The sequence below is a fragment of the Polyodon spathula genome, chromosome 26, assembly GCF_017654505.1.
Source record: "Polyodon spathula isolate WHYD16114869_AA chromosome 26, ASM1765450v1, whole genome shotgun sequence".
NCBI classification, from domain to species: Eukaryota; Metazoa; Chordata; class Actinopteri; order Acipenseriformes; family Polyodontidae; genus Polyodon; species Polyodon spathula.
This window is the reverse complement of record NC_054559.1, coordinates 14,243,993-14,267,985: the sequence shown is the minus strand read 5'-3', so window position 1 is coordinate 14,267,985 and position 23,993 is coordinate 14,243,993. Positions and strand designations below refer to the sequence as shown.

The 23,993-nt window shown below is 41.4% G+C and overlaps 1 protein-coding gene across 2 annotated transcripts; it reads right to left on the bottom strand.

Annotated features, from left to right (window-relative positions):
* Window positions 1-5,235: 5,235 nt before the first annotated feature.
* Window positions 5,236-21,750, bottom strand: LOC121300611 (alpha-1,6-mannosylglycoprotein 6-beta-N-acetylglucosaminyltransferase B-like). Of its 2 annotated transcripts, none has more exons than XM_041229222.1 (18): window positions 21,652-21,750; window positions 20,091-20,153; window positions 19,446-19,558; window positions 16,015-16,138; window positions 14,961-15,091; window positions 13,550-13,620; window positions 13,049-13,222; window positions 11,789-11,956; window positions 11,362-11,531; window positions 10,445-10,576; window positions 9,566-9,699; window positions 8,209-8,339; window positions 7,870-8,025; window positions 7,153-7,299; window positions 6,790-6,906; window positions 6,449-6,523; window positions 6,107-6,267; window positions 5,236-5,612 (listed from the first exon to the last, which is right to left on the bottom strand). In XM_041229222.1, exons 2-18 carry the CDS (start codon window positions 20,114-20,116, stop codon window positions 5,414-5,416), a joined length of 2,229 nt encoding a protein of 742 aa, XP_041085156.1. In that variant the 5' UTR covers window positions 20,117-20,153; window positions 21,652-21,750; the 3' UTR covers window positions 5,236-5,413. The 2 variants fall into 2 exon arrangements, with proteins under 2 accessions (XP_041085156.1, XP_041085157.1); XM_041229223.1 differs by having other exon boundaries at window positions 5,462-5,607.
* Between the last annotated feature and the right edge of the window lie 2,243 nt (window positions 21,751-23,993).

Sequence of the window (23,993 nt, the reverse complement as noted above, 5' to 3'; positions counted from 1 at the left end):
ACACAGAGTGGTGAGGGTATGGAATGGGTTATCTAGTCATGTTGTTGAAGGAGACCCTTCTTCACACACAGAGTGGTGAGGGTATGGAATGGGTTATCTAGTCATGTTGTTGAAGGAGACCCTTCTTCACACACAGAGTGGTGAGGGTATGGAATGGGTTACCTAGTCATGTTGTTGAAGGAGACCCTTCTTCACACATAGAGTGGTGAGGGTATGGAATGGGTTACCTAACCATGTTGAATCATTGGGATCATTTAAGACCCGACTTGACAAAGTTTGGAGGTCAATCAGCTGCTCGAAACTGGATGAGCACTGGTTAGAACTGAATGTTAGGCATCTGAATGAAGCAAAACAAGTAAATGAGAGAGCCACCTTAAATAAGCAGTCAGAAATCCATTTTGAGACTGTTGGTTAATTCAGGGTCCACTGCGTAGATCTTTAGTATGAAATTCTTCTTACACTGTCCCACTCTCCCTCTTTCAGCCCCCCACCCCCTCAAAAAAAATACCACATTCCATCCCATGAACTCTTGGACACCTGAGCCTGGGAGCCATCATCGCCACAGCAACCACTACGCAGCTGTGTCGTCCTTATCAGAGCAGGATCTACCATAGAATACAGGTGGGCAGAGGGGACAGGGGAGGGGGAGAGAGATTGAAAACGGGAGGAAAAGAGAGAGAGAGAGGGGAGAGGAGGGAGCAAGATTCAGAAAAAGAGGAAAGGAGGAGGTAGAGGCAGCTAGAGAGAAGGAACAGAAGGACAGGGAGACAGAAAGAGAGAGGGGTGCAGACAGAAATGGTAGAGTGAGATCGAAAGACAGTCCATGCCAGCTCCTATTGCATATAACACATAAAGTGGAGCGGAAAGGAAAACACATCCAGTGAAACCAATATTATTGGACAGGTATTTTAACAATGGGTGATACGCTTAAGATGTCATTAATAATACCGAAGGTGACATTGCTGTGAATGTGAAAAAACGGTCTTAATTATGAAGTGTTTTTATTGTGCTTTTAGTGCTGTAATCAGAACAACAAAAAAGCAACAGCAATCTAAGAAGACTGTCAGGCAGTTATACTCTTGTCTCGTCTGTGATTAGAGAATCAAGCATATTTTGTGGAAACAGTTAATCGTAAACCGTTTCCTGTGTAGATAGCACACATGCATTTCCCAAGGCATTTTTAATTATAGCCATCAACAACTTTACATTTATATGTCTACACTATAAAAGCATCCATATTGGATGAACATAAAATAGTTATCTGACTGGAGCATCCTCTGTACACACTGAACTTACAGGTGGGATTTTAGTCAGGTAGCTACATTCCTAAGATCATGCAGAGCACATGTTTGCAACACAGAGTTATTTGGAACAGTGTGATTCGGGCTTTCTGTTTTTGGATACGAATGAATGCGTTGTAGATTCCAAAATGAAATCCAGTGAAAATATATTCACTCGGTAGCACTGACTGCGAAAGGTATTCAACACTAGAAATCTTGAAGTTAATGCTTCATTTGTAATAAAGTATATGGGACAATGCATAATTACTGCTTTTATTCAGGGCAGCTAGGCAAGAGATTTTACTGTCAATGGCTAAGATCTACAGTAAACAGTACCTATGCTTGCCTTTGGGAACATACAGTCCTCAATTTGTTTCCTATATTTTCTGTGTCATATAAATTCCTTTTTCTTGTCACATAAATTGCTTGTTCCGAATGATTTATAACAGTCGCAGAGCTGAAAACATTTCCTTTGAAGATTTTTTCTGGATGATTGGGTGCTAGCCCCGGTGCCTGGTCTGATCAAGGAGATGAATCGGAAGAATGTGTTTTTATTATAGCTTCTAAAAGGCTTTTCTAGGTACCGATTGATATTTTATTAATTTCTTTCAACTGAAATAAACTGCCCAAACCATCTGCATTCTTTTAGTTTTTAGTAAAGTTTTGAGGTACTGACAAAACACCTTTTTAAATTCTGTGTTCTTTCATTCATTTTTTTCCTCACTTTCCATTCTATAGGAAGATCTTAAAAGATTACCTATAATGGTAAAACATTCACAATAAAATAACTGATTATACTATAACAGATAAGGTATACTAGTTCACAAAGTAATGCCCACATTTGAACAAAATTGTATCAATTAGCAAATCCATTATGATGGATCTCTGAGAGACCCACCTGGTAGAGGCACGTCCGCATGGTGTACAGCCAGGATAGCACAGTTTGCAAGTGGGCTGTGTGAAGTCAGGGGATCTTTGCTGAGGATTCCAGTGTGACCTGGCTGTGTGAAGTCGGGGATCTTCGCTGAGGATTCCAGTGTGACCTGGCTGTGTGAAGTCAGGGGATCTTCGCTGAGGATCTTCGCTGAGGATTCCAGTGTGAAGTGGCTGTGTGAAGTCGGGGGATCTTCGCTGAGGATTCCAGTGTGACCTGGCTGTGTGAAGTCAGGGGATCTTCGCTGAGGATTCCAGTGTGACCTGGCTGTGTGAAGTCGGGGGATCTTCGCTGAGGATTCCAGTGTGACCTGGCTGTGTGAAGTCAGGGGATCTTCGCTGAGGATTCCAGTGTGACCTGGCTGTGTGAAGTCAGGGGATCTTCGCTGAGGATTCCAGTGTGACCTGGCTGTGTGAAGTCGGGGGATCTTCGCTGAGGATTCCAGTGTGACCTGGCTGTGTGAAGTCAGGGGATCTTCGCTGAGGATTCCAGTGTGAAGTGGCTGTGTGAAGTCAGGGGATCTTCGCTGAGGATTCCAGTGTGACCTGGCTGTGTGAAGTCAGGGGATCTTCGCTGAGGATTCCAGTGTGACCTGGCTGTGTGAAGTCAGGGGATCTTCGCTGAGGATTCCAGTGTGACCTGGCTGTGTGAAGTCAGGGATCTTCGCTGAGGATTCCACTGTGACCTGGCTGTGTGAAGTCGGGGATCTTTGCTGAGGATTCCAGTGTGACCTGGCTGTGTGAAGTCAGGGGATCTTCGCTGAGGATTCCACTGTGACCTGGCTGTGTGAAGTCAGGGGATCTTCGCTGAGGATTCCAGTGTGACCTGGCTGTGTGAAGTCAGGGGATCTTCGCTGAGGATTCCAGTGTGACCTGGCTGTGTGAAGTCAGGGGATCTTCGCTGAAGATTCCAGTGTGACCTAGCTGTGTGAAGTCAGGGATCTTCGCTGAGGATTCCACTGTGACCTGGCTGTGTGAAGTCGGGGATCTTCGCTGAGGATTCCAGTGTGACCTGGCTGTGTGAAGTCAGGGGATCTTCGCTGAGGATTCCAGTGTGACCTGGCTGTGTGAAGTCGGGGATCTTCGCTGAGGATTCCACTGTGACCTGGCTGTGTGAAGTCGGGGATCTTCGCTGAGGATTCCAGTGTGACCTGGCTGTGTGAAGTTGGGGATCTTCGCTGGGGATTCCACAGGGAACATTGCTCTGGCTCTGGATCTGGCAAAATTCTAGTGGCCAGGCACAGGTGAGCTCAGAGGGACACCTGCAGGGCTAACCTTTGTTTCCAGGGACCAGTAGCTTGGCAACATCCACAGTAGAGCTCCACTGAGCACAGGAGCACTTCCTCTAAACGGAACTTTTGAAAACATTGAGCTACATTCTCCAATCTGTTTACAGAATTTTTTTTTCAGAAACAAAAAAAAAAAAAAAAAATCTGATAAAGTTACCAAACCAATAACAAAGAACTCGTTGGTTTGTAAGTAGCCTTAAGTTATGTATTGTAATTTATTTCAGAAAAAAAAAAATTGTGATAATGACAATAGCTTTGATAAGTCCATTGTATAGCAGGCAACAAAATAACCGCTAATTTAAAAACTACAAGTATGACTGGTTGCACAGACTGTTTTACCTACAATAAAATTAGCCAGTCCAGGATTAGTGCTCATGGTCTGTACATCCTCTGTAATTCAAAGAAGAGAAAAACAAAAGTTGTTTAATTACTAATAAACCTTATATTAACCCTCATTTATAAATGGCTTTATAGATATTTATAGCTTGTTCTTTCATATTTATATAACATATATTCATTGTTTATAAATGGTTAATAAAGTGTGTATCAGTTGACCTTATAAAGCATTATAAAACATTAATAATAGCACTAATAAGGTGCTTCATAAATATTTATAACCTGTTTGTTCATAGTATGTATTCATCATCTATAAAGGATTAATAAAGGGTTTCTTATTGGAGCCTTATTATAAAGTGCTACCAATATGGCATGTAAATTCTACTAATGTCAATTTCCCTTTGCATCTGCTTCAGAATGAAAATGGAGATTATTTGAAGTCTTGAGCTCATGTAACGGTACACAGCTTCACAATCCGTTAGACTTTCCACTTTCAGTCAGTGCTCCTCTTGACTCAGAAAACAGTCCATTCAAAGGAGAACAGTGCTCTCTGTTGCCCAGTGGACGGAAGTACACACAAGATGTTGAAAAGAGCTCCAGTGTTCTAACCCAGAAAACACTTTAAATTAAGTGTCCAAAATAAGCAATTCACAAAATAAATGGAGCTGTATTACCATTAAATAACCCTAATACCCAGAGGAAAAACATTTATGGCACAAACTGTTATTGCTCTGATGCTGAAAAATCACTGAATTCCCTTTTAAACCACAGAGGGGAAAGTGTACTTGTTAAGATGAAGGGCAGGCTGTATTTTTGTAGAGGACAAATGGAACTGAAATACTATATATATATATATATATATATATATATATATATATATATATATATATATATATATATATATATATATATATAGAGAGAGAGAGAGAGAGAGAGAGAGGCTTGGCAGAACAGACGACGTCTTCTTGCTCCAGAGCTCTAAGAATTGCGAGGAGGAACAATGCAAGAGAGGGAGAGACAGAGAGGGCTGCCAGAAAGCATCTGGTTTGCGTTATCTGCTGCCTGCCGCGTTGAAGAGCATGGCTGATCACAGAGCTCTTATGTTATTAATTAACAAGTGGAAAATGCTAAGGAATGCTTAAGGTGAGTTTGTATATTAAAGTAAATTGGCTTTTTCTCACAGTAAAGGATTCTTTCTTCTTTTTTGCCTCCCAAATCAAACATTTTCCAGTTTTTTATTGTACACATGTACTATTGGCAACATATGAAAAGTCCTACAATAATAATAATAATAATAATAATAATAATAATAATAATAACTCAGTACTATGGATCTGAGAGCTATCAAATTCAATATAGTATAGAGAACTCAGTATTTGGGATCTAAGATCCAGCAACGTTATTGCATTGGGATGCATGACATGAAATGAACTGTAGACCTGTTTGTTTTATTGTACCATATTGTATTGTACAGCATAGCTCTTAAAAGTCAGCAATACAGAATAAGGGTGATATCAGTATTAGGGGTCTTATCTGGGACCCAGCAAGTCCATATGGGGTATTCAGTTCATTCTGTTAAAGACAGCCCTCACAAAGCGCCACTTGCCCTGGCTGATACCTCCGGCAGGGGCAGAGTCTCTTGTGGGAGTTATCTGATCCGGCACAGCTAAAGAGCAGCCCTTCTCTCTGCAGGGAGCACTGCTGGGCCCTTTCATTGTAAGCTGGAAGCAAATGGTTCACCTCCACAGAGGTGCTGCTGCAGTTCAAGCCTAGGCTGAAAAAAAAGCACTGTCAGAAACCAACACACAGGCAATCAGGCTAACGACTCCTCCACTGAAACAGGCTCAAAGAACATCTACATGTGAATGGAACCTTACCAAGAGCTCGGAGCCTAGGTTTGTTTCATCATTACTAATTGTAGAGGGGGTGTGGCGTTCTGGGCTTCTACAGTCTAGAATGGGATTTGTGCCTGGGTTATAATATTCTATTTTTATGTTAAGTTATTTGCTTTTTAATTTGAAATCCTTTTTTAGAGCAAAATGTTGCTATTAGACATTTTTAAGCGCTCAGATGCGATTATTATGCCATTACGAGGGCCTTCTGTATGAGCATGCATCAGTTTATCCAAGGCTTTCAAATATTTGCATAACCTGACTAAAAGAATAAGAAAATCGATTCCTTTGTCAGCTCTCCTTTACACTCCATTAAACAGCACTCTTGTGACTGGGTTGCTTTCCTGGATGAAGGCTGTAACGCCGCTGCGCTGACCTGGAGAAGGCATCAGGCTTGTTGAGGAGCCGGAAGTGGGCTGGCTCGCAGACCAGAGCAGCCTGGAGACACACCGCAGTGCAGGACTCCCCGAGAGAGCCCAGCCTGGCTAGCAGGGTGTTCTCAGGGGGCCAGGGCTTGGGAGAGCGGCTGCAGAAATCCTGCAGAAACACAGACAGAGAGGCAGAAATACTGTAATGAACCGTTCACTGCTGGCATAGTCCATGTCTGTATTATAGCTCCCCTTACTTATGATAGTTGTTCAGACTGTGCTTGCATTGTCCCTGCTTGTGTAACTGTGTGTAAAGAAATGCTGAAAGCCAGTAATGGAAGAAGGCCTACCTGATGAGAAATGTAGGCAAAGACTCTCTCAAGCATTCCTTCTCTGGTGAATTCATAGGGAGTGAAGGGTCTCAGCTGTACAACGAGAACACACACATACACAATTGTAACAGAGCAGTGAAAACACCCTGTTTTGTTGCCGTGAGTAGCCACAGCCGGGACCTGCAAGCTGTGAAATTAATAAATTTAAATCCCCTTACAGTGATTGTAGCCAACAAAAATAGTTCAACTTTCCATTCACTATGTAGGTCTGAAATGTGCAGTTTTGTGTTTTAGCACATGTATTTTCATAGCAAAATGATAACGGATGCGGTCTTGATGAGAGATGAGAAGTCACTGACCTGGCTGCGCAGGATTGTTCTCACAGCTTCCTGGACTTCAGTGGAGTTGCTCATGTCAACAGTCCACACATAAGGTTTACCTATGAAGTCTTCAGCATAGGGATGCTGGGAGCGAACCTGTGATACACAAGTGAAGTGCAGGGTGTCAAGGTGGGCTATAGCCCAGGTAACTTTTACCTGTGTCTTTTCTTGAAGCGATGCAGGACTACAACCATCAGAATCCATAGCGAATTGAGTGGAAAACAAAAACAGTGAATTTGGAGCTATCTATGAGACCTCTCATCATTGGCATATTAGGAGAAAAACAGTAAAAAAGCACTGCAGGTTGTGAATGGAAAGAAATCTCTCCCTCTCTCTGAATACCTGTCTCGTGGTGGGTTTCCCCCGGTAAAAGTTGCTGTTCTGGGGTGTGTGCGCGGGGTCGAATCGGGGCTGCAGAAACACACAACCCAACGCAATGGCCTCCAGAGGGGCAGGGCCCTCATAGGGGAACCCCAGTCCTATAAACAGCTGGAAAACATTTGGAATGGAGTTACTTGTTAAATGAGTATCAGTTATTAAAAAGTGTCACATTTTTCAAATCATGTTATCCCTGTTTTTTCCAACAATGTTGTGTGTCCAATTATGTTCCCTCACCATGGCAACACCCCTCCACATCTCAGGCGTCCTCCAATCCCACTACTAAACCAATTGCCTTTTTACACCCAGGAGCGCTAGCGGATGTGAGCTACCAGCCTCTGGAGGACAATGGTCAGCCTTGCAGATGTCCACTTGAGATTACTGGATGCCTAGTCCACTGCAGTGTGGTGATGAGAAATGTTCCCTCCTAATTTTGCCTCCCTGACCCTTGGGAGCATCAGAGCAAATGCAACACTCCCTGTGGAATCTCCAGCAAAGACCAGCAACTCAAGGCAACAACTGTGCCTTCATTTTGTGTTGTTATGACTGATTCGTAGTGTAGTAGTGTCATAATAGAAGGGTTTCCAAGTAGCGTCACTTGGAAACCCTTCTATTTCCACACTAACATGGACTATAGAGGAGATCTACGAGTTATAGGCATGGTACAGAAAGAACCCCTACCTTGGCTCTCTTAAGCAACTCCAGTAGCTGATCCTGGGACAACAGTCCATGGTTCAACACATAGCCAGGGATGCGAGGAGGGCTGTCTGTCTCTTGGTACACTGTCCCATGGATCTTCATCACCTGGCTGATTGCTTCCAGGTAGCTCTCCTTTCCCTACCACAAGAAATGTTCTGATGTCTTCAAAAACTCATTGAACAGGGTTTAGAACAAGAGAGGTCATTCCAGGCTAAAGCTATTCCTTGTTTAAAGGTAAAAGGATCCAATAGCATATGTATCCTATGCCATTGTCATGAACACTAAACTCCAATATTTCGGAGAGAAACAGTTTCTCATTACTTGCCACATGTAGTCCTGTTTCCCGTAGACAACAGCCATGTTGGGTTCCTTGCGCTCCTGTACCTCCTCCTCCAAGCCCAGGCCTAGCTCTTCAGAGACGAAGCCCATGAAGGAGTTGTCAGGGGTGTGGGCTACAAGACAAAGAGCACACACTTCATCAGGTAGAGTGACAGCTTTTGACTAGGGAAACATCTCTGGAGGCTGTTACCCTACACAGACAACATCGTGAAAACGAATAGTAACCGACTTAACTGTGGAAATCATATTAAGCAGGGACTATATTGTGCTGTATCAAGTACTGTAGGTTTTAATATGACACCCTGAGAAATCACAGGAAAAGTCCTGCATGCACAACTGCAATGATCTGTACAGTCCTGCAAATAGTGAACCCAACACATAGTAAACTGCACCATGAACCAGGGGGAACTGAATCCAACATACAATAAACTGCACCATGAACCAGGGGGGAGAGCTGAACCCAACATACAGTAAACTGCACCATGAACCAGGGGGAACAGAATCCAACATACAATAAACTGCACCATGAACCTGGGGAGGGGGGGACTGAACCCAACATACAGTAAACTGCACCATGAACCAGGGGGGAGAACTGAACCCAACATACAGTAAACTGCACCATGAACCGGGGGGGGATCTTGGTATATTGCTGGTGCAAATAAGAGGTAAGACAATAGCTAACAAAACAGATTAGCACTCCTTTAAGACAACGCCTCACTTTATGTTTATTCTGTGACTATACCCAGGGCTACCTTGTCCCCCTTAATTAAATTATTTCAAACGCTGCAAAAACAGTGAGGTGATAGAGAGATGTATTTATTTAACAAGAAAAACAGGATGGCTGGAATGTGGGGGTGGAGAGAGGGAAAGAGTAAGGGTGGACGAGGGCTCTGCCAAGTCTTAAGTAAAAACAACTTGTTTTGAAATATAGAAAGTAAGCCATTCCAAAGAAAAAAACTTTTTTTTTTTTTTAAATAGTACTACATCGTCTCACCACAAGAGCATTAACAGGGAACTGGGACTCAGACACATTTAAACAAAAATTGTCAGTTCAATACAGCCAGTGACACTGACATACAGCAGAGCACCTTGAATATAGCAACATCCCATCCCTCACACTAATACACAGACTGACTTCATTTTATGCAGCCATTGTGTTGTGTACCCTATAGCTGGTAACTTTGACAGTGGTTATTTTTACTGTTTTTTCCCCGAAATGTTATAGATGATTTGAACAGTGATTCTAAAACACTTCCCAGTGGGTCCCCAGGAAAAGTTTAAGATCCTCTGGGTTAGAATACTGTGTTCAGTTCTGATTTCACAGACCTCTCATACTCACGGAACATGGTCATGTACTGCCGAGGCTGTAGCTCCCAGCTACCCCAGGCTGTGCTGTAACCATGGAGTTGGGAGTATTCCCCCTGGTTGAAGGCTGGTTCTGTGCCAAAGGAGTCTAGAACCCGGAACCGACACCTAGAACCAGAAACAGGGGGCTGGAGGGTTAAAGAGAATGAACCAAAACTTATTTTCCTGTGGGTGCGGGGGGTGAGCGGTGGCTGAGGGTTACTAATGTAATGGGGGAGGGGCTGAAATTGGACAAAACTTGATTATCGCTGGGCATTAGTCTTCACTACCACGTTGATAAACAACACAAAAATCATAACACAAAAAAATCACCCCAAACACCCTCAACAAACAAAGGATTTCTGGTTCCTAATTAACACCAATTACCTAAGTGGGGAATGGCCACGCCTGCTGTGATTGCTGGCAGAGATTGATTTAGCCCCATCGCTGCCAACCATACATTCCCACACCCGCACTATATACATTAAGGGCTTTCACCCTGTCACAGTCCCCTTATTAGAGAACATTTAAAACACGTCTAGAATCTGCCCTGTTAAATTAGATCCCTCTAGTAGGGAGTACAGTGACTAACAAGGGACAAGCCTTGATGAGCCAAACAGCCTTTTCTCCTTCTCTTATATTCCAGTGTTCTGTATTTTTGACCACACAGTGCAGTTAAAGTTAAAACATCAGTCCTAGTACTTAATAAGGCCCACTTTTTTAAACTGAGAAAGATGTGTTTAAAGTTTCTATGATGGTAATAAGAGTATACAGGTTGCTTCTTACCATAGCCATTGCTGTATACTAACAGTTATACAGAGACAGGGAGAGTAAAACAGACAGACTGTGTGTTTGTAGAGACCCTGCTCCTCACCTGTACTGGTTGAAGGAGAGGCCCATGCAAGCCTGCAGCTGAGCTAGGCCGTGGTAGTCTGTGTAGAGCAGGTCAAAGGGCAGCGGCACTTGGATGGGACAGCTTCCCTTCCCTGGAGGAGCCCCAATCACTCTGAACAACACAAGAGAGAAGCAAGACATTCAAACGGCAGGTACTGTGACACTAGAAGTGCTTTAAAAGTGGTTCTACTTGTTTGTTAAAACATAGTTTTCTTTCAATACTGTACATTTCAGATAGACAGCCTGGCATGGCTTAGAGGAGTCTGGTTGTTTTTCCACTGCGGAGCCCGAGCTGCGCAATGAAAGTGCCGAGTTGCATCTAGATCATACGGTATTAAGAAGCATTGCATTTGACTTGAGAATGGCGGGTCCAGAGGTTATGCTTGTGTCTTTCTTCGTTTATGTTCTTCATATATTATTGAATGCAACTGACATGCAATGACAAGCTGATTAAGCAAAGAGGAGAAGAATATTTCTGGGAGAGAGCAGTAATTTGGATCTGACAAGCAAGATTCTCGGCCTTAGAGGCTGCAAATAATGACGAAAATGATGAATCTGAACTCTGGCCCAGCTTGGCTCTGAGCCAGATTCAGATGTGCTGTGGGACCAGTTTGGTTTTCGCTCAGCTCAATTCATAGCCAGTGGAACACCACCCATACCGTGATGCTCTAGTTCCCGATGTGTTTGGCCGAGTTTGCATTTTTCTGGCAGAACTGAAGAGCAGCTCTTGAACCTATCATCTTAACAAAAAAATAAAAGAAAACGCAATTCTTAACTGCAGCCACTCATCATGAGTGAGAACATTACAGTATGAAAAGGCACTGCTGGCATTGCTCTGCTGTAGCCTGGTTTATTCTAGTATTGTTGAATGAAGTGTGGTGTGGTCACTGAGGTTACCTGTGCAGCTCTGGCAGTGTGGTTGAGAAGGTCACTTTATGTCCCAGGATGAAGAGAGCCGTGGCCACGTCTGACCACTGCACCAGCTCCCCCAACGGACCACCCCTCTCCGACAGCTCCCCAAATCGCTCGCCAGCGCCCCCTGCCAGCACTCCTGGGTGCAGCAGCACCTGGGAGGAAATAGAGGACATGGTAACCGCTTACTTTCTCAATGGCTGCTGGATGCCGGGCCTATTGCAGCTGTTTTGGTACCATAAAAACCAAAGCGTGATGTCCTTAACACTGCATATCGCCTGAACTAAGAAAGTCAAGGATGTAGTGGCACACAGTTAACCTGTAATGATTGTGGGAAAACTTCTGACTGTGCCTGGCCGTAGCCCATTGTCCCTCAACGCTCAGAGAACTGCATGTATAAAAGCCACCCCACCTTTAGCTGTGCCTGTGGTTTGTGGTGCAGTTTGTCACGGATTCTCACTCCAGCCTGTGCCCATCTCCCTGCCAGTCTCTCAATCCGCGACCGCATGAACCTCACTGCAGGACCCCGGCCACTGCCAATGAGCTCCAAGAGAGGGGTTAGGTCTGACCTTATCACTGCCTGAAAAAAAATAAAAGATCACTAGCATTCCAAAAATTTCAAAACAATCCTTTTTTCTGTTGTTTTGAATAGCATTCAGAAACTGCTCTGTAACATTCTTTCTCAAAGCACTGATCTATTCAAACCCACTACCTTCCACATTGCAGCCTAGCCTTTTCTCAGCTGAATTCAGAGAATTACAGTCCTTAAATATAGCACCACATCTGCTTAGCTACAGGGCATCAAATGCTGTTATTTGATTTGAATCAATGCAAGATGGGGATCTGAAATGTATTCACTCTGTAGTGCTGAATATGAAAAGTCAGTCAAGGCTAGCACTCTCAATACTAGTTAGTTAGCCACATTCTGTATGCGTTGTAAAAATAACTGAATATTTGTGTACGTAGAACATGTGTAAGTCATTAATGTCTATAGTGTCTGGAAAAGAAAATATTGTACATGAAATAAATTAACTTTTGCTGTTCCGTTACAACTGAATAAACACTCAGACTAACAATATTTGGCAAGCACATTTTGACCACTATTAGGCCAAATTCTAACCATTTAACACTGTAAACTCAAAACCACTAACTACTGCAAATAGGCCTTACTGACTTTATATAATATAAGCTCTATATTGTAGTGTAGACTAGACCTATAGCTTAAAATCATAGATAATCCGAACACACAAATAAAACCATGTTACAATTACATTGGAATGGCAACAAGGTTTTTTCTCACCAGCGGGAATTTACACTGGAAACTGTGTAATGTGAGAATAATTTGTTTTCAACATTGTCTGAACATGGTGTAACAATTCTTAATGCTGGGGTGTCTCTGTACATGTCAGGCATGGGCTTAACCCTTTCACTGCCAATCTATTATGCAATTAATAGGTTTAACATGGCGTTAAAAGGTACATGTTTTTATTACAGAATTTTGTGAGCTCCCATGGAAAACCATACCTTCCCCTGAAGTAGGCTGGTCTTTATCTAACTAGACCTGGCAACCCTGACTAGTGTATCTTTCAGGGCATTCACTTCGATGTTTTAAATGGTTTTGTTAGTGTACTGACAATGAAATACCCAAGCAGAGTTTTTGAAAGAGGCTTACCTCTTCCTTGCCCTCCTTGGGACGTGTCTTGTCTGGTCTCTGGCTGATGTTTCTGCCTGGCAGGCTGGGACAGAAGTCCTCTCTGTTGCTCAGGTAGGCTAGGATAGAGCAGGCTCCACCATCCACTCCATAATGAGCGTAGCAGGGGTCCGAGCGCCAGCGAGCTCGCAGGAACTACATGGGGAATGGTGACGGTGTATCAGATGTCAACTGTGTTGCAGACTTTAGCCTTGTTCCCAACTGCCATTGATACTGACTTGAAAGCAATTTCAAATCAGACTTGTTTATTTCCATCAGCAGCAGATTGAGAGCACATTTCAAGTAGGACTCTGTCCGCCCCAGCTAGGGCTACGGGCTGTCAGAACTCTCATGCCAAATATCAATTTAAAGATATCAATAATACAAAAACATGATATTTGAAATGACAAGATATTTGAGTCTGGTGTAATATCCAGTTGAAGATTGGATTGCATCTGATAGTTAAAACAATTTCTCTCTTACCTCGACTTTCCCTGCACAGAGAGGGAAGGCTGGATCGTTTGGGATCTTGCAAACCTCACTGTCCAGCATGCCTTTAAAAACACAGGGAACCCTGATCATTAAGGTGGTCACGCCTTTCACTTTGAAACATGCATTATCTTCAGTGTTTTAATGTATGTGCAATGCATTCACAAAATGTGTAAATCTTTAACAGGAGAAATAATTATAAAAATACAAATGAATTAGGCAGGATATATGTGTGTAATCCCCAGAGCTAAAGTAGCTCTATAGTAGCCAAAAGGCCTGTTCCCATTATTTAACAGGTTTGATGGTGTTTCAGTCAAAAACCACAGTCAAGCACGTGCTCTAAAAGGAGAGGGGTTTATTATGGTATTTCGTGAATCCCTGAAAAAAGAAAACCATATTGAAAAGACTAGTTATCTGGTAAAGTGTGGTGTTCATAACTTTGAGGTTCTACTGTAAATAAAAAAATCTCTACAAAGTTTGTGAAATAAATAGTCAGAGAGATATAAACCCAGTATTGAGACAGCTTCAACAGCCCTGTTACTCCCAATCCCCCCGCTGCTTTTCTGGTATCATGGCTTTGGGATTTGAACAGGAATAGCTGGAACCACCTCACTCTCATTTGCTCCAGGTCGGATAGCCAAGCCAAACAATTTCCTGCACAAAAAACACTGTACGACTGGCAAGGAATTGCTGACGCCCTCCCTCTCAAAACACAGAAACTGGAGAATGTGACAGAAAGCAAAACTGCACAGATCCTGCATGCAGGGGCTGCAATGCAACCTGATAATGAAACTGAGGTCATGGTTTGAGTAGGAGGGCTGCTTGGGAATCATCTTACTCAGAGCTGGGTTTTTAAAGAATTCTCCTTTACATACAAACACAAGACATTTTATGAGCGAGAGGAGGCCATTCAGCCCATCTAAGCTTGTCCGGTTCCTAGCAGCTGATTGATCTCAATGCTTTGTCATGTTGAATCTTAAAGGATCCCAGTGATTCAGCATCATAAAATGGCTAGGCAATCCATTCCATACACCCCCCACTCTTTGTGTGAAGAACTGCCTCTGTCCTAAGTCTATCTCTCATTATTTCCATGGGTGTCCTTTTGTATTTTTTTTGGTATTGGTTAACGTCTTTCAAGATGTCAGACTTAGAAATTCCCCTGTAATTCCTATGTGCTCCATGCTAAATGTATACAGTTCCCTCAATCTATCTTTCAGGCCTGGGATGTCTGGCTGCTTGTATATACTTATCCAGTGACATGATGGGGATACTTATTTTCCTAATAACATTAATACTATTGATCTAAATGCAGCCCAGTTATGTGTATTTAAACCCTTCATCATGATCATGTTACATTATGCAGTTCAGGTTAGCTGCTGACTAGTGAAGATGCAGGCGGTGTTACCTGTGAATGGGGTGCTGGTGGGTGTGTCTCCCCCCGCTAGGCTCTTCTTTAACAGGGTATCCAGCTTCTCCCACACCATCACCAGGTCCTTCTGCACACTGTGCATGGAGCTCTCATGGTCCTTCTGGAGTCTGTAGATGCCAGACACACCAGGTTTCCGTCAACCATAAGGAACACTTGCAAATCATTGCTTTCAATAGCAAGTGCTTTCAGTTCGTGGAAAATGTTGACATTAATGATCAACATTGTGTCTTGATGCCAACATATTGGACAATTAGAAGGTTTCTGAAATAATGTTCACCTAATTAGTGCAACTACTTTCTGTGCCTTTTTGTTTTCCAGACTTTATTTTCACAATGACTTTGGCGAAGATCATTTAGTCACCACCATACAGATAAACACTCTGTGCGGCAGGAATTAGAGCCCCACCATGAAACCCTATTAGCTGCTCACAAAACTTGTTATGGGTATGAAATATCAAAGTTATCCCAATTAATGCATTGTTCTTGATATTTAGCTTCAGTTTTCATTTACTGTCTCAGTCATCACAACACAACACCTAAGAGGATATAGGAAATATGTCAGTAAGAAATACCACATGACACAAATGTGTTACGTCTAACATTCCCTGGGGGATGAGTGTTCCAGGGGGATCTGTTAATGGTTACACTGTGGTGTATTCTGTCTAAGACAGAATTTAAACAAGAAGAACACATTACCAATCCATTTATTTAAAATATTTTTTTAGATTATTTAAGATAAGTGTCATATTCTCTTTCTCCTGGCGAATACTCCAGAGTAGAATTAAGGCTGTATTCCCAAGGTGATTTCTAGTTAAATGCTGTATATTTTAAAAATAGTATGTCGTTCATTCTTTAAAAAGATGTTTGTCACCCTTTTGACCGCATCGAAATGGACCTGTCACAAGTTACTCTGCAAGTTACTCTAACACAGCACCTTTGAACTAGAGTATATTTAACAGCCTGCATAAGAAGCCACAAATGACAGGTTAATTGAGATTCTGTTGTATTATTCTGAAAATAATGTATCTTACAGCTGGAGAGTCTCAGCCAGGCTGTCCAGTCTGCCAGGAATGTTGTCTCTCTTGAGGGCCTGGATCTGGGAAGAGAGAGTCTCCAGTCGAAGAGCCAGCTTCCTCACACCGTGCTGGGGAAGAGCTGTGTGGATAAAGGGGGAAGAGGTTTGCTGCTATTCTTACCAGATATATAGTCATACAGGAGCAAAATCCACATTAAAGTAATTTTTGCTGACAAGTGCCTAGCTCATCCAAAAAAGTTGTTATCTGCACAGAAATAGGTTAGTAAAAACAAAAAAAAAAATCCCAGCAAGCTCTTTATTTTCAAACTTGTCAGCTCAAATAAAAAAATAAGACTAATAAAATCCTCATCTAACCAATAAAGGCTCGCAAGAAACGACACCGATATATTTTTTTAATTTTTAAGATGTGTGTTGTTGAAATATAATCCTCATTAAAAGGCTATAAATCAGTTACAGAAAATGACGGGCGTCTTTATACACCACAGAATCAGATACTGGTGATTTGGGAGCCCAATTACTACAAAATAGTTTCGGTGAAGCTATAAAGCATGGCAGGTTTTCCAGACTCCAAAGTGCCCGTTTCTGAAATGCAAGCGCTCTCTGTGTTATCTTTGGATGCTTCAGTTCCCTGGCAGGGAAGCTTGACTTTATGACATCACCATCGTCCCTGGGTTCATTGGTTGGCCAAAAGATGATGTCAACCCTCACAGCCTTGGTGGCTGCTTTGCGATGGAGGATGGGAAGCGGGCATCTGAATTATCATACTTATCTAAACTACAGCATTCTTGCTTTTGTTTTGAACCATTCTGTAAATTTCTGTAAATCATTTTCTGTTTCAATGATCACATCCTGGTGGATTTTTTAAACTCTGAAGCTGAAAGCACCCCTTTGGCCTCAATAGAGCTCCCAAACATATCTTCTCACTTACAACAACTGGTTCACCAGCGTGTAACCATTAAACTGTCCCCCTGCAACACGCGGTCAGAATGTTACAGGGGGGACAGCAGTACATAAGAGAGAGGATATGTTAAAGCCTGGTCACACAGGCAAATTTTATTGACGGCAACAAGAGGAACAACGTAATGCAACCCAATCATAATGCACGTTTTTTTATCATGGGACGTAAACATGCAACGAAGGAAGCCTACGATATAAAAATGTATTAATTACATTAACAAACCTTTAGTTCCTTCTTAATTGAATAAAAATATATTCATTAGTAGAATTGTTTAGCTAGTTAGTTATTTACATACACACTGTATTGAATATCTATAGCCAACATAGAATTAATTGGATGAAATGCACAATATATGCTGTCTGTCTGACTTTATGGTCTATATCCTTATTATCATGTGACACTATTATCAAATATGATTGGCTGGTATTAAAAATGTTGCCCTCGTGTCACCTGAAAAAAACATCGTCCTAAGTGGGAGACACGTCACTGGCGTGTTGCTGGCGTGTGGCCTGGGTGTCGCCAGGGTGTTGACCAGGGTGGTCACACAAGGCAACAAGCTGACGACATCTTTTGTCCTCATGCTGCCATCGATGAAAGTCGCCTGTGTTACCAGGCCTTTACAGAGCTCTATTGAGACCACACGAGTAACTTTAAACTTTAAAAAATTCACCAGTGTGTGATAACTGAAACAGAAAACGATACACAGTACAATTTGAATCTAAACAAGAATACATTAGTTTAGATAACAGCTCATGTCACATTTCCATATGCCTCTCTGACTGACTTGAAACCCATTTGAAATCAGACTTGTTTACGTCCATCAGCAGGAGATCTGAGATTGCATCGATTTCAATTGGGACTCCCCAGTTAGAAGCTCAATCTCTCCAAGTCACACTGATGGTAGAAGCTACCTAAAGAGCTTCTAATGCGAAGGATGTGAGAGGCAGGTTTTCAATCTCAAGATCTCAAGAAAAAAAATATGTTGGTTGACCATGAAGGCTGTGACTGGAGCACATTGCACTCGGAGGTGGGTTAATTATGCTGTGTATAAGTTGTGTAGAAGTCCCTCCTCTTCGGCCAGCACCCATCACAACACTTGACTTCATCGTGGAGTATTTTTGCAGCTGGAGTTTTTGTTTCCCTTCAGCCAAAGAAAAGCGCAGATGCAAAAAATGAAAACTTTATACCGAACTGGGGAACAGTAAGGAAATGAAATGGGATTTGGTTTCCTGTGGTATTTCAGCAGGAGCAGGACGATGACACAACGCCTCACACAGGTGCCGTGGGCAGCAGGCCAACTCACCCCCCTTCCACACAGGAGCTGCTGCACAGACCGCTGGGAATAGGACTCAAATCCAGGGTCTAAAAGTCAAGCTGCACTTTTGCTTAGCATATTTACTGTATAGCAATGGTTCTTTTTGTTAATGGTTAGCTAATATAAAGTTATTTATATTTTTACAGTTATTATAGCTCATCCACTCAGTATAAAGGTCTCATATGTGTAGTCTTGTAAGAAGCCTAAGTTTTAAAACTATGTTAGAGAAATGTCTGTTTATAAGTGTGGGTACTATGACTTACAATCACCACATGGCCCTATATAAAATGTATAACATACAGACAGACACATTCCACCATACATGATTCATTTACTTATTCTGAGGAAGGACAATAATAGCTGCTTGTCAGTAAAACACAAGTCTGAAATATAGTTAGCGTGCATTATATTAAACTCTTTCTTGTGGAAGTTGATTTTCATTGATTTCCCTTGCTGCATTGTCAAACAACATGGACTTTTGAGCTCCAATATTCAAAGGTAGCATTTTACATTGTGTCTCTAATTACTGTGTGTTTACATAGTAGTTACTTAGTAAATACATGTGTACTTACAATGTTATTAATAGGATGGAAATCTGTCTCTCACTGTATAGCAGTTTGATCCATTCCTGGAAGTTTATTAATAAGACACACCTGCGCTTGTTCCCTATACACTGGGGCTAATCAGGCCCATTTTAAAAACTGGAATGGGTGAAATTGCTATGCAGTAGGAGTCATATTATATTCAACTCAACAGTGTAAACAAGACAGCCAGGATATAAACTGGATTAATATGCAGCAGTCAGCTGCAAAAACATTTTCTGTTATTCATTTATGTTATTTATTTCGTTATGCTGTATCAACTATATCTAAACAAAAATATAGATGTCAATATTTATTTATGTATGACATCAGCTATATTTAAACAAAATATATAGAGTCTTATTTACTATCCAACCTTGCCTCATTTATTTTTGACTGATTCATATATTAAATATGTACTGCTGACTCATAGTGGAAAATGAAATGTCCCGGGAAAACTCCAGGGTGCAATGCCCTCAATCAGACAGTATAGCCCCCTGTCAGTAACAATAGTCTTCCCTCAGGTCAGTAATTTTTCATTTGCCTGTCTGTTGTATGTTAGCTGATTTTACCCTCGGAAGCTCCGGGTTTCCCTGGAAACTGCTCTTCGGAACCTTCCGGAATCCACAGGTTCTGTAACACCAGAGTCAGTGCAGACAGGAGCACACACAGCACCAGGCACACCCTATAGACAAGGAAGAGAAGTACGCTTTGAGGAACAGTAGCTAGTTAGGTGAGTGACGGTTTATCAATTTCAAACGAGATCAGCTAAGCCAAACAGACATCACATGGTACGTGTCATTTTATTTTAAAGAATCGCGAGCACTAAACAAAACAGCCATGACTCACAATTTAAGTTTATGAACTTTTTTTTTTTTTACTCTGGTATAAGTTATTAAACTAAGAAAGTGGATGTGCCAAGATGTTAGTGGCACGCAATCTGGTTCGAGAAAATTAAATCTACTGCCAGTAGTTTATTACAATGGTCTACAAAACATATCTGCCTTGCCATATAACTAGGCTCCTTTTTGATATGTCATTTTTAGGGACACACTCATTAATCACTCATTTTTCCAGTAACATATTAATTTTTGAGCCAACTGAACTTTATTGAAACATTATGAAACCGTGTTATTGTGGTGCAGGTTGCAAGGCCTTTTCTGCCTAATGCGATCATTTTCAATTTACTCTTTGCTGCTGACCAGAGCTGATCTTACCTCCTGGTTCGGAATGAAATGACCATCCTCTGCCTTGTGTGTCGAAAACGCTCCCCTCACACACTGAAACACCATCAGAGAAAATGAAATCACCTTAGGGAAACTCATGCAGGGTTTCTCTATTGTCGATTCCAGCAGCTAGTGACAATAGCTGGACATGTTGTTTTCTTGCTGCTTAATGAAACTACAGCAACAGCTTTATGCAAGATCCCTATAGAAGGAATGGATATACTGCAGTCTTACTACCAAAACTGCACTTTCTGTGATGTTTAAGAACAATTGCTCCTATTTAAAATGGAACATAGTGTTTTAATGATCTTTGCAGAAAGTGACACTTGTGTCTCTTCAAAAGTGCAAAATAAAGTTACAAATAGAATAATATACATGTCAGTATATATTATCCTACAATAATATAAGTGACAAGTTGGTTTTGGACAGTAATGCATGTGGGTATATAATAAAGCAATGTATTTGCACAATATATTTCTTGCAATAACATGTCCTGTTACCATGCTAACATAGAACATATGGCAAGCTATAGTGAAAAACATAGCCTTGTATTCTGCAATACACACAAATGTGAAAAGAAGTATTTCATGTAATGTTATATGCATTCCTCTCCAATCTCCCTGTCTTGATAGGAGCACATTAGAGAAGATAAATACATTCGGAATAAAGGCATACATTCCTCCAAACAATGACAAGCAAATACAAGACTATTTGTTCTGAGTGGAAGAAACAAAGCAGCAGACACTTTTTGCTTTGAATCATTTGTTAAGGACAGTTTTATAAACACTCTTAAAAGAACATTCCTTACAACTGTCATTATTAAGCTTTACGAATCAGTTAACATTAACCCTTTACAAACAGCACAGGCACTGTAGTAAATTATTGCAACCCCAATGACAATACTGCATGACAATACCTGCAGTTTTGGTCAAATTGCAAACATACATAAATCAGACATTTAAAGACTGATTGAGACAATATATTTTCTGCTTTGCAAGTTGCTTGCTGGCCCCTGTTTGTTCTCAATCTGGGGATTTTAAACGGGCACTTCATTTGGCCTGTGCGCATTAGCAGGATAACAATCCACAGAGCATGTCAAAAGACTTGGAACTCTTCCAATGTAGACCTTACAAACTAAACTGAAAATGAAACAGCTAGTCTCCTCATCTCATACCTTAACCAGAGCCAGATTTCATAAAGAATACAGTGGAGCTGCTACAGTTAGTGTTACGAACATCTTGCATGCTAGGTACCTTATTGCGTTAATGCTGTACGCTTTTAAAGTGATTCTAGCTTGTTTAAAACTATTGTAGGTTAAATAGATCTCTGTTCGGCAGGCCTTGCTTTCAGCTAGCCAAGCGCCCAGACTTCCAGGACAAACTGTATTCACAATGTCTGGCTGATTCACAGTTGAGCATGCTAAAACTAGACAAAGACAATTTCACTCAATGGGCTTGGGAGATAACAGTTTTATTGTTCAACACAGTCTCTGTCCCTTTTATTTACTTCCACAAATTAACAAAACAAACATAAAATACTACTTTCGTCTTACCAGCTCAGAGTTTCCATCTCCAGTCCTGCAGTCCACAGTTTATTCCTAGAATGCTGACACAAGCTGGAAAACTTTGCAAAGGCTTGTCCCCGTGGCTCTGAGGCCTGCTCCTGGGAATGTGTCCTATGGTTGCCAGGGTAACCCGATTCCCCTAAGTGAACACAATGCCACAGCAGCAGCGGCCTCCCAAAACAATGAGACCATGGAGATGGAGGAGAAAGGATTATTTAATCTCGGTACTATCCCTGGGTTGAATAACTCTCTATAGAACCATCAAGGGAAGGCCTACACTGTGTGTATGCATTGTTTACATACTAACAGGACAAGACAGATTACATTGAGAAGTATTGGTTTGGTTTATTAGAAGAATGTTCGTCAGATGTTCATCTGTTATTTATTTATATTCTTACTTATTTTCAAAACAGTGACATAACCTATACTTGTTTTAGTTTTTAAACTTTTTTTTTTTTTTTGCAGAAATGTATTTTCAATGTAACCGTACACTGGGTTAAAGGAATCTCTATTTGCAGAGGTCTTGAGTTTACTTGGTAATTTCACCTGGGGAGTGAAATTATCCCCACCCCTTCAGGCCCATTTCTTCTGTCAGTGACCAGCCAGCTTCTTCCTCCATTGACTGACGTGCTTTGCAGCCAGTAAAATGTCATTACTGCGCGATGTCATTACTGAGCTGAAATGACCTAGAAAGTGCAAGTTTAACAGATTTCCTGGAAGGTAATGCAAGCAAACTTTCTTTGATCTAGTGTAGCACCAGATGTCATGTTTTCAAATGAGAATACATGTTTATGATACCAAAACTGTACATCTGAGGCCTCAATACTGAAGACAAGTGCATCAATGCATGACAGGTAAAACATCCCTGATAAAGCTTCTTTATCCTAGGCTAAATTAAATCCTTCAATCATCATTCCTTTAAACCCTGGAATTAGATTGCTCATTACTGGACTCTCTTCATTGTCATTTTGGTAATGTAATGACCAGAACTGAACAAGATATTCTTAAACACATCTTGTACCAGTTGAAATATCTTAATATGATAGGTCATCGTGCGTGCACAGAGTTAAACTACCAGCTTGAACCAGTATAAACCAGTGCTGGAAGTGATTGCTGCAATTTCCAGCAGGTAAATATATGTGCGTGCCTGTGTGTGGGTCTGTGTAAGAAGGCAGGCTTGAAGGGAGAGCCAAGCTTCTATCAAACCTACTACTACCACAAAACAGACACAGCTCTTGCGCAGGAAGCCCAGCATAATCTGAAAGAAATGAAAAATACAAGCTGCAGAGCACTAGGCTGTACAGAATCAGCAGGAACAGCTCCAAACAGCTTGAAAGCATCAGGTGTTAATGCTGGCAGAGAAACTGGGCCTGTTCTTCACATTACTGGCTACAAATGCCATTAGGGGAAGCAGCTGACTGCTCACTGACAGGACAATTTCACACTCCAGGTGAAATGACCCACGAAGTGTAAAATAATCTGAAAGCAGCCAACAGAGGCTTATGTGGTAGTAGATATCATGATTTTTAAAATGGAAATATGTGTTTGCTTAAACATTCCCAACTGCACATTTCAGTGAATATGTGTGTGGGGTATTTCACTTCACTTTTCCCTTGACAAGCAACAATATGGCTTCTAGCCAAACAAAGACTGACCTGTTTTTTTTTTTGTTTGTTTGTTTTTTGAGGGAGACTGTACAGGCAAGGATATGAGTGGTGTATAACAATGAGAAGTGCAGTATTATTATCCCTCTGCAAAGATATTTGTTGTGTTGTGTTCAAACAAATATTTCCTTCATTTTCAATTTTAGTATCCATCTATACTGTAAAAGAACTCTCTCACAAGTAAAAGAAAAAACAAATAAAACACTAGGCAAACGACCTTTTTTAAAAAAAATAAATAAATGAAGATAAACATTCTTCCGAACAGCAGAATCGTGTAAACCCTGGTAGCAGATCACTGGTCTCAAACCGCCACCCCGTATGTTTGGCGGCGGAAGGATTTCACGTAAGAGAATAATCCTGTGCTTTTAGGATTAAACCCCATCTGTCTCATCTATCACTCATCAATCTAAACCGCAGCAGACACAGTAAGAACACTGATATTCCCACTTTCTCCACTAGATGTCAGTGTTACATACAGACATGGAATAACATTGGTTTTAAAAAGAAAATACAGCGTGACTAGAACCGGGAGAAAATGCACTGGTAGCTGTCTTTTTTGGAGTTTCCTATTACCATAATAAAGCACCAATACGGATCTGTCACATGTTATAGGCACAGGATGACACGACAGTTGACAGATCCTTAATTGCGCTTTATTATGGTAAT

What these genes read in the sequence shown, in the direction of transcription:
- LOC121300611 (XM_041229222.1), bottom strand. Translation starts at nt 20,116, where the DNA reads ATGGTCATTTCATTCCGAACCAGGAG. An exon ending in TCTGTGCAGGGAAAGTCGAG is followed by an intron (nt 13,223 to 13,549) that starts GTAAGAGAGAAA and finishes TTCCCCATGTAG; the next exon opens with TTCCTGCGAGCTCGCTGGCG. An exon ending in AGTTGCTTAAGAGAGCCAAG is followed by an intron (nt 7,300 to 7,869) that starts GTAGGGGTTCTT and finishes AATGTTTTCCAG; the next exon opens with CTGTTTATAGGACTGGGGTT.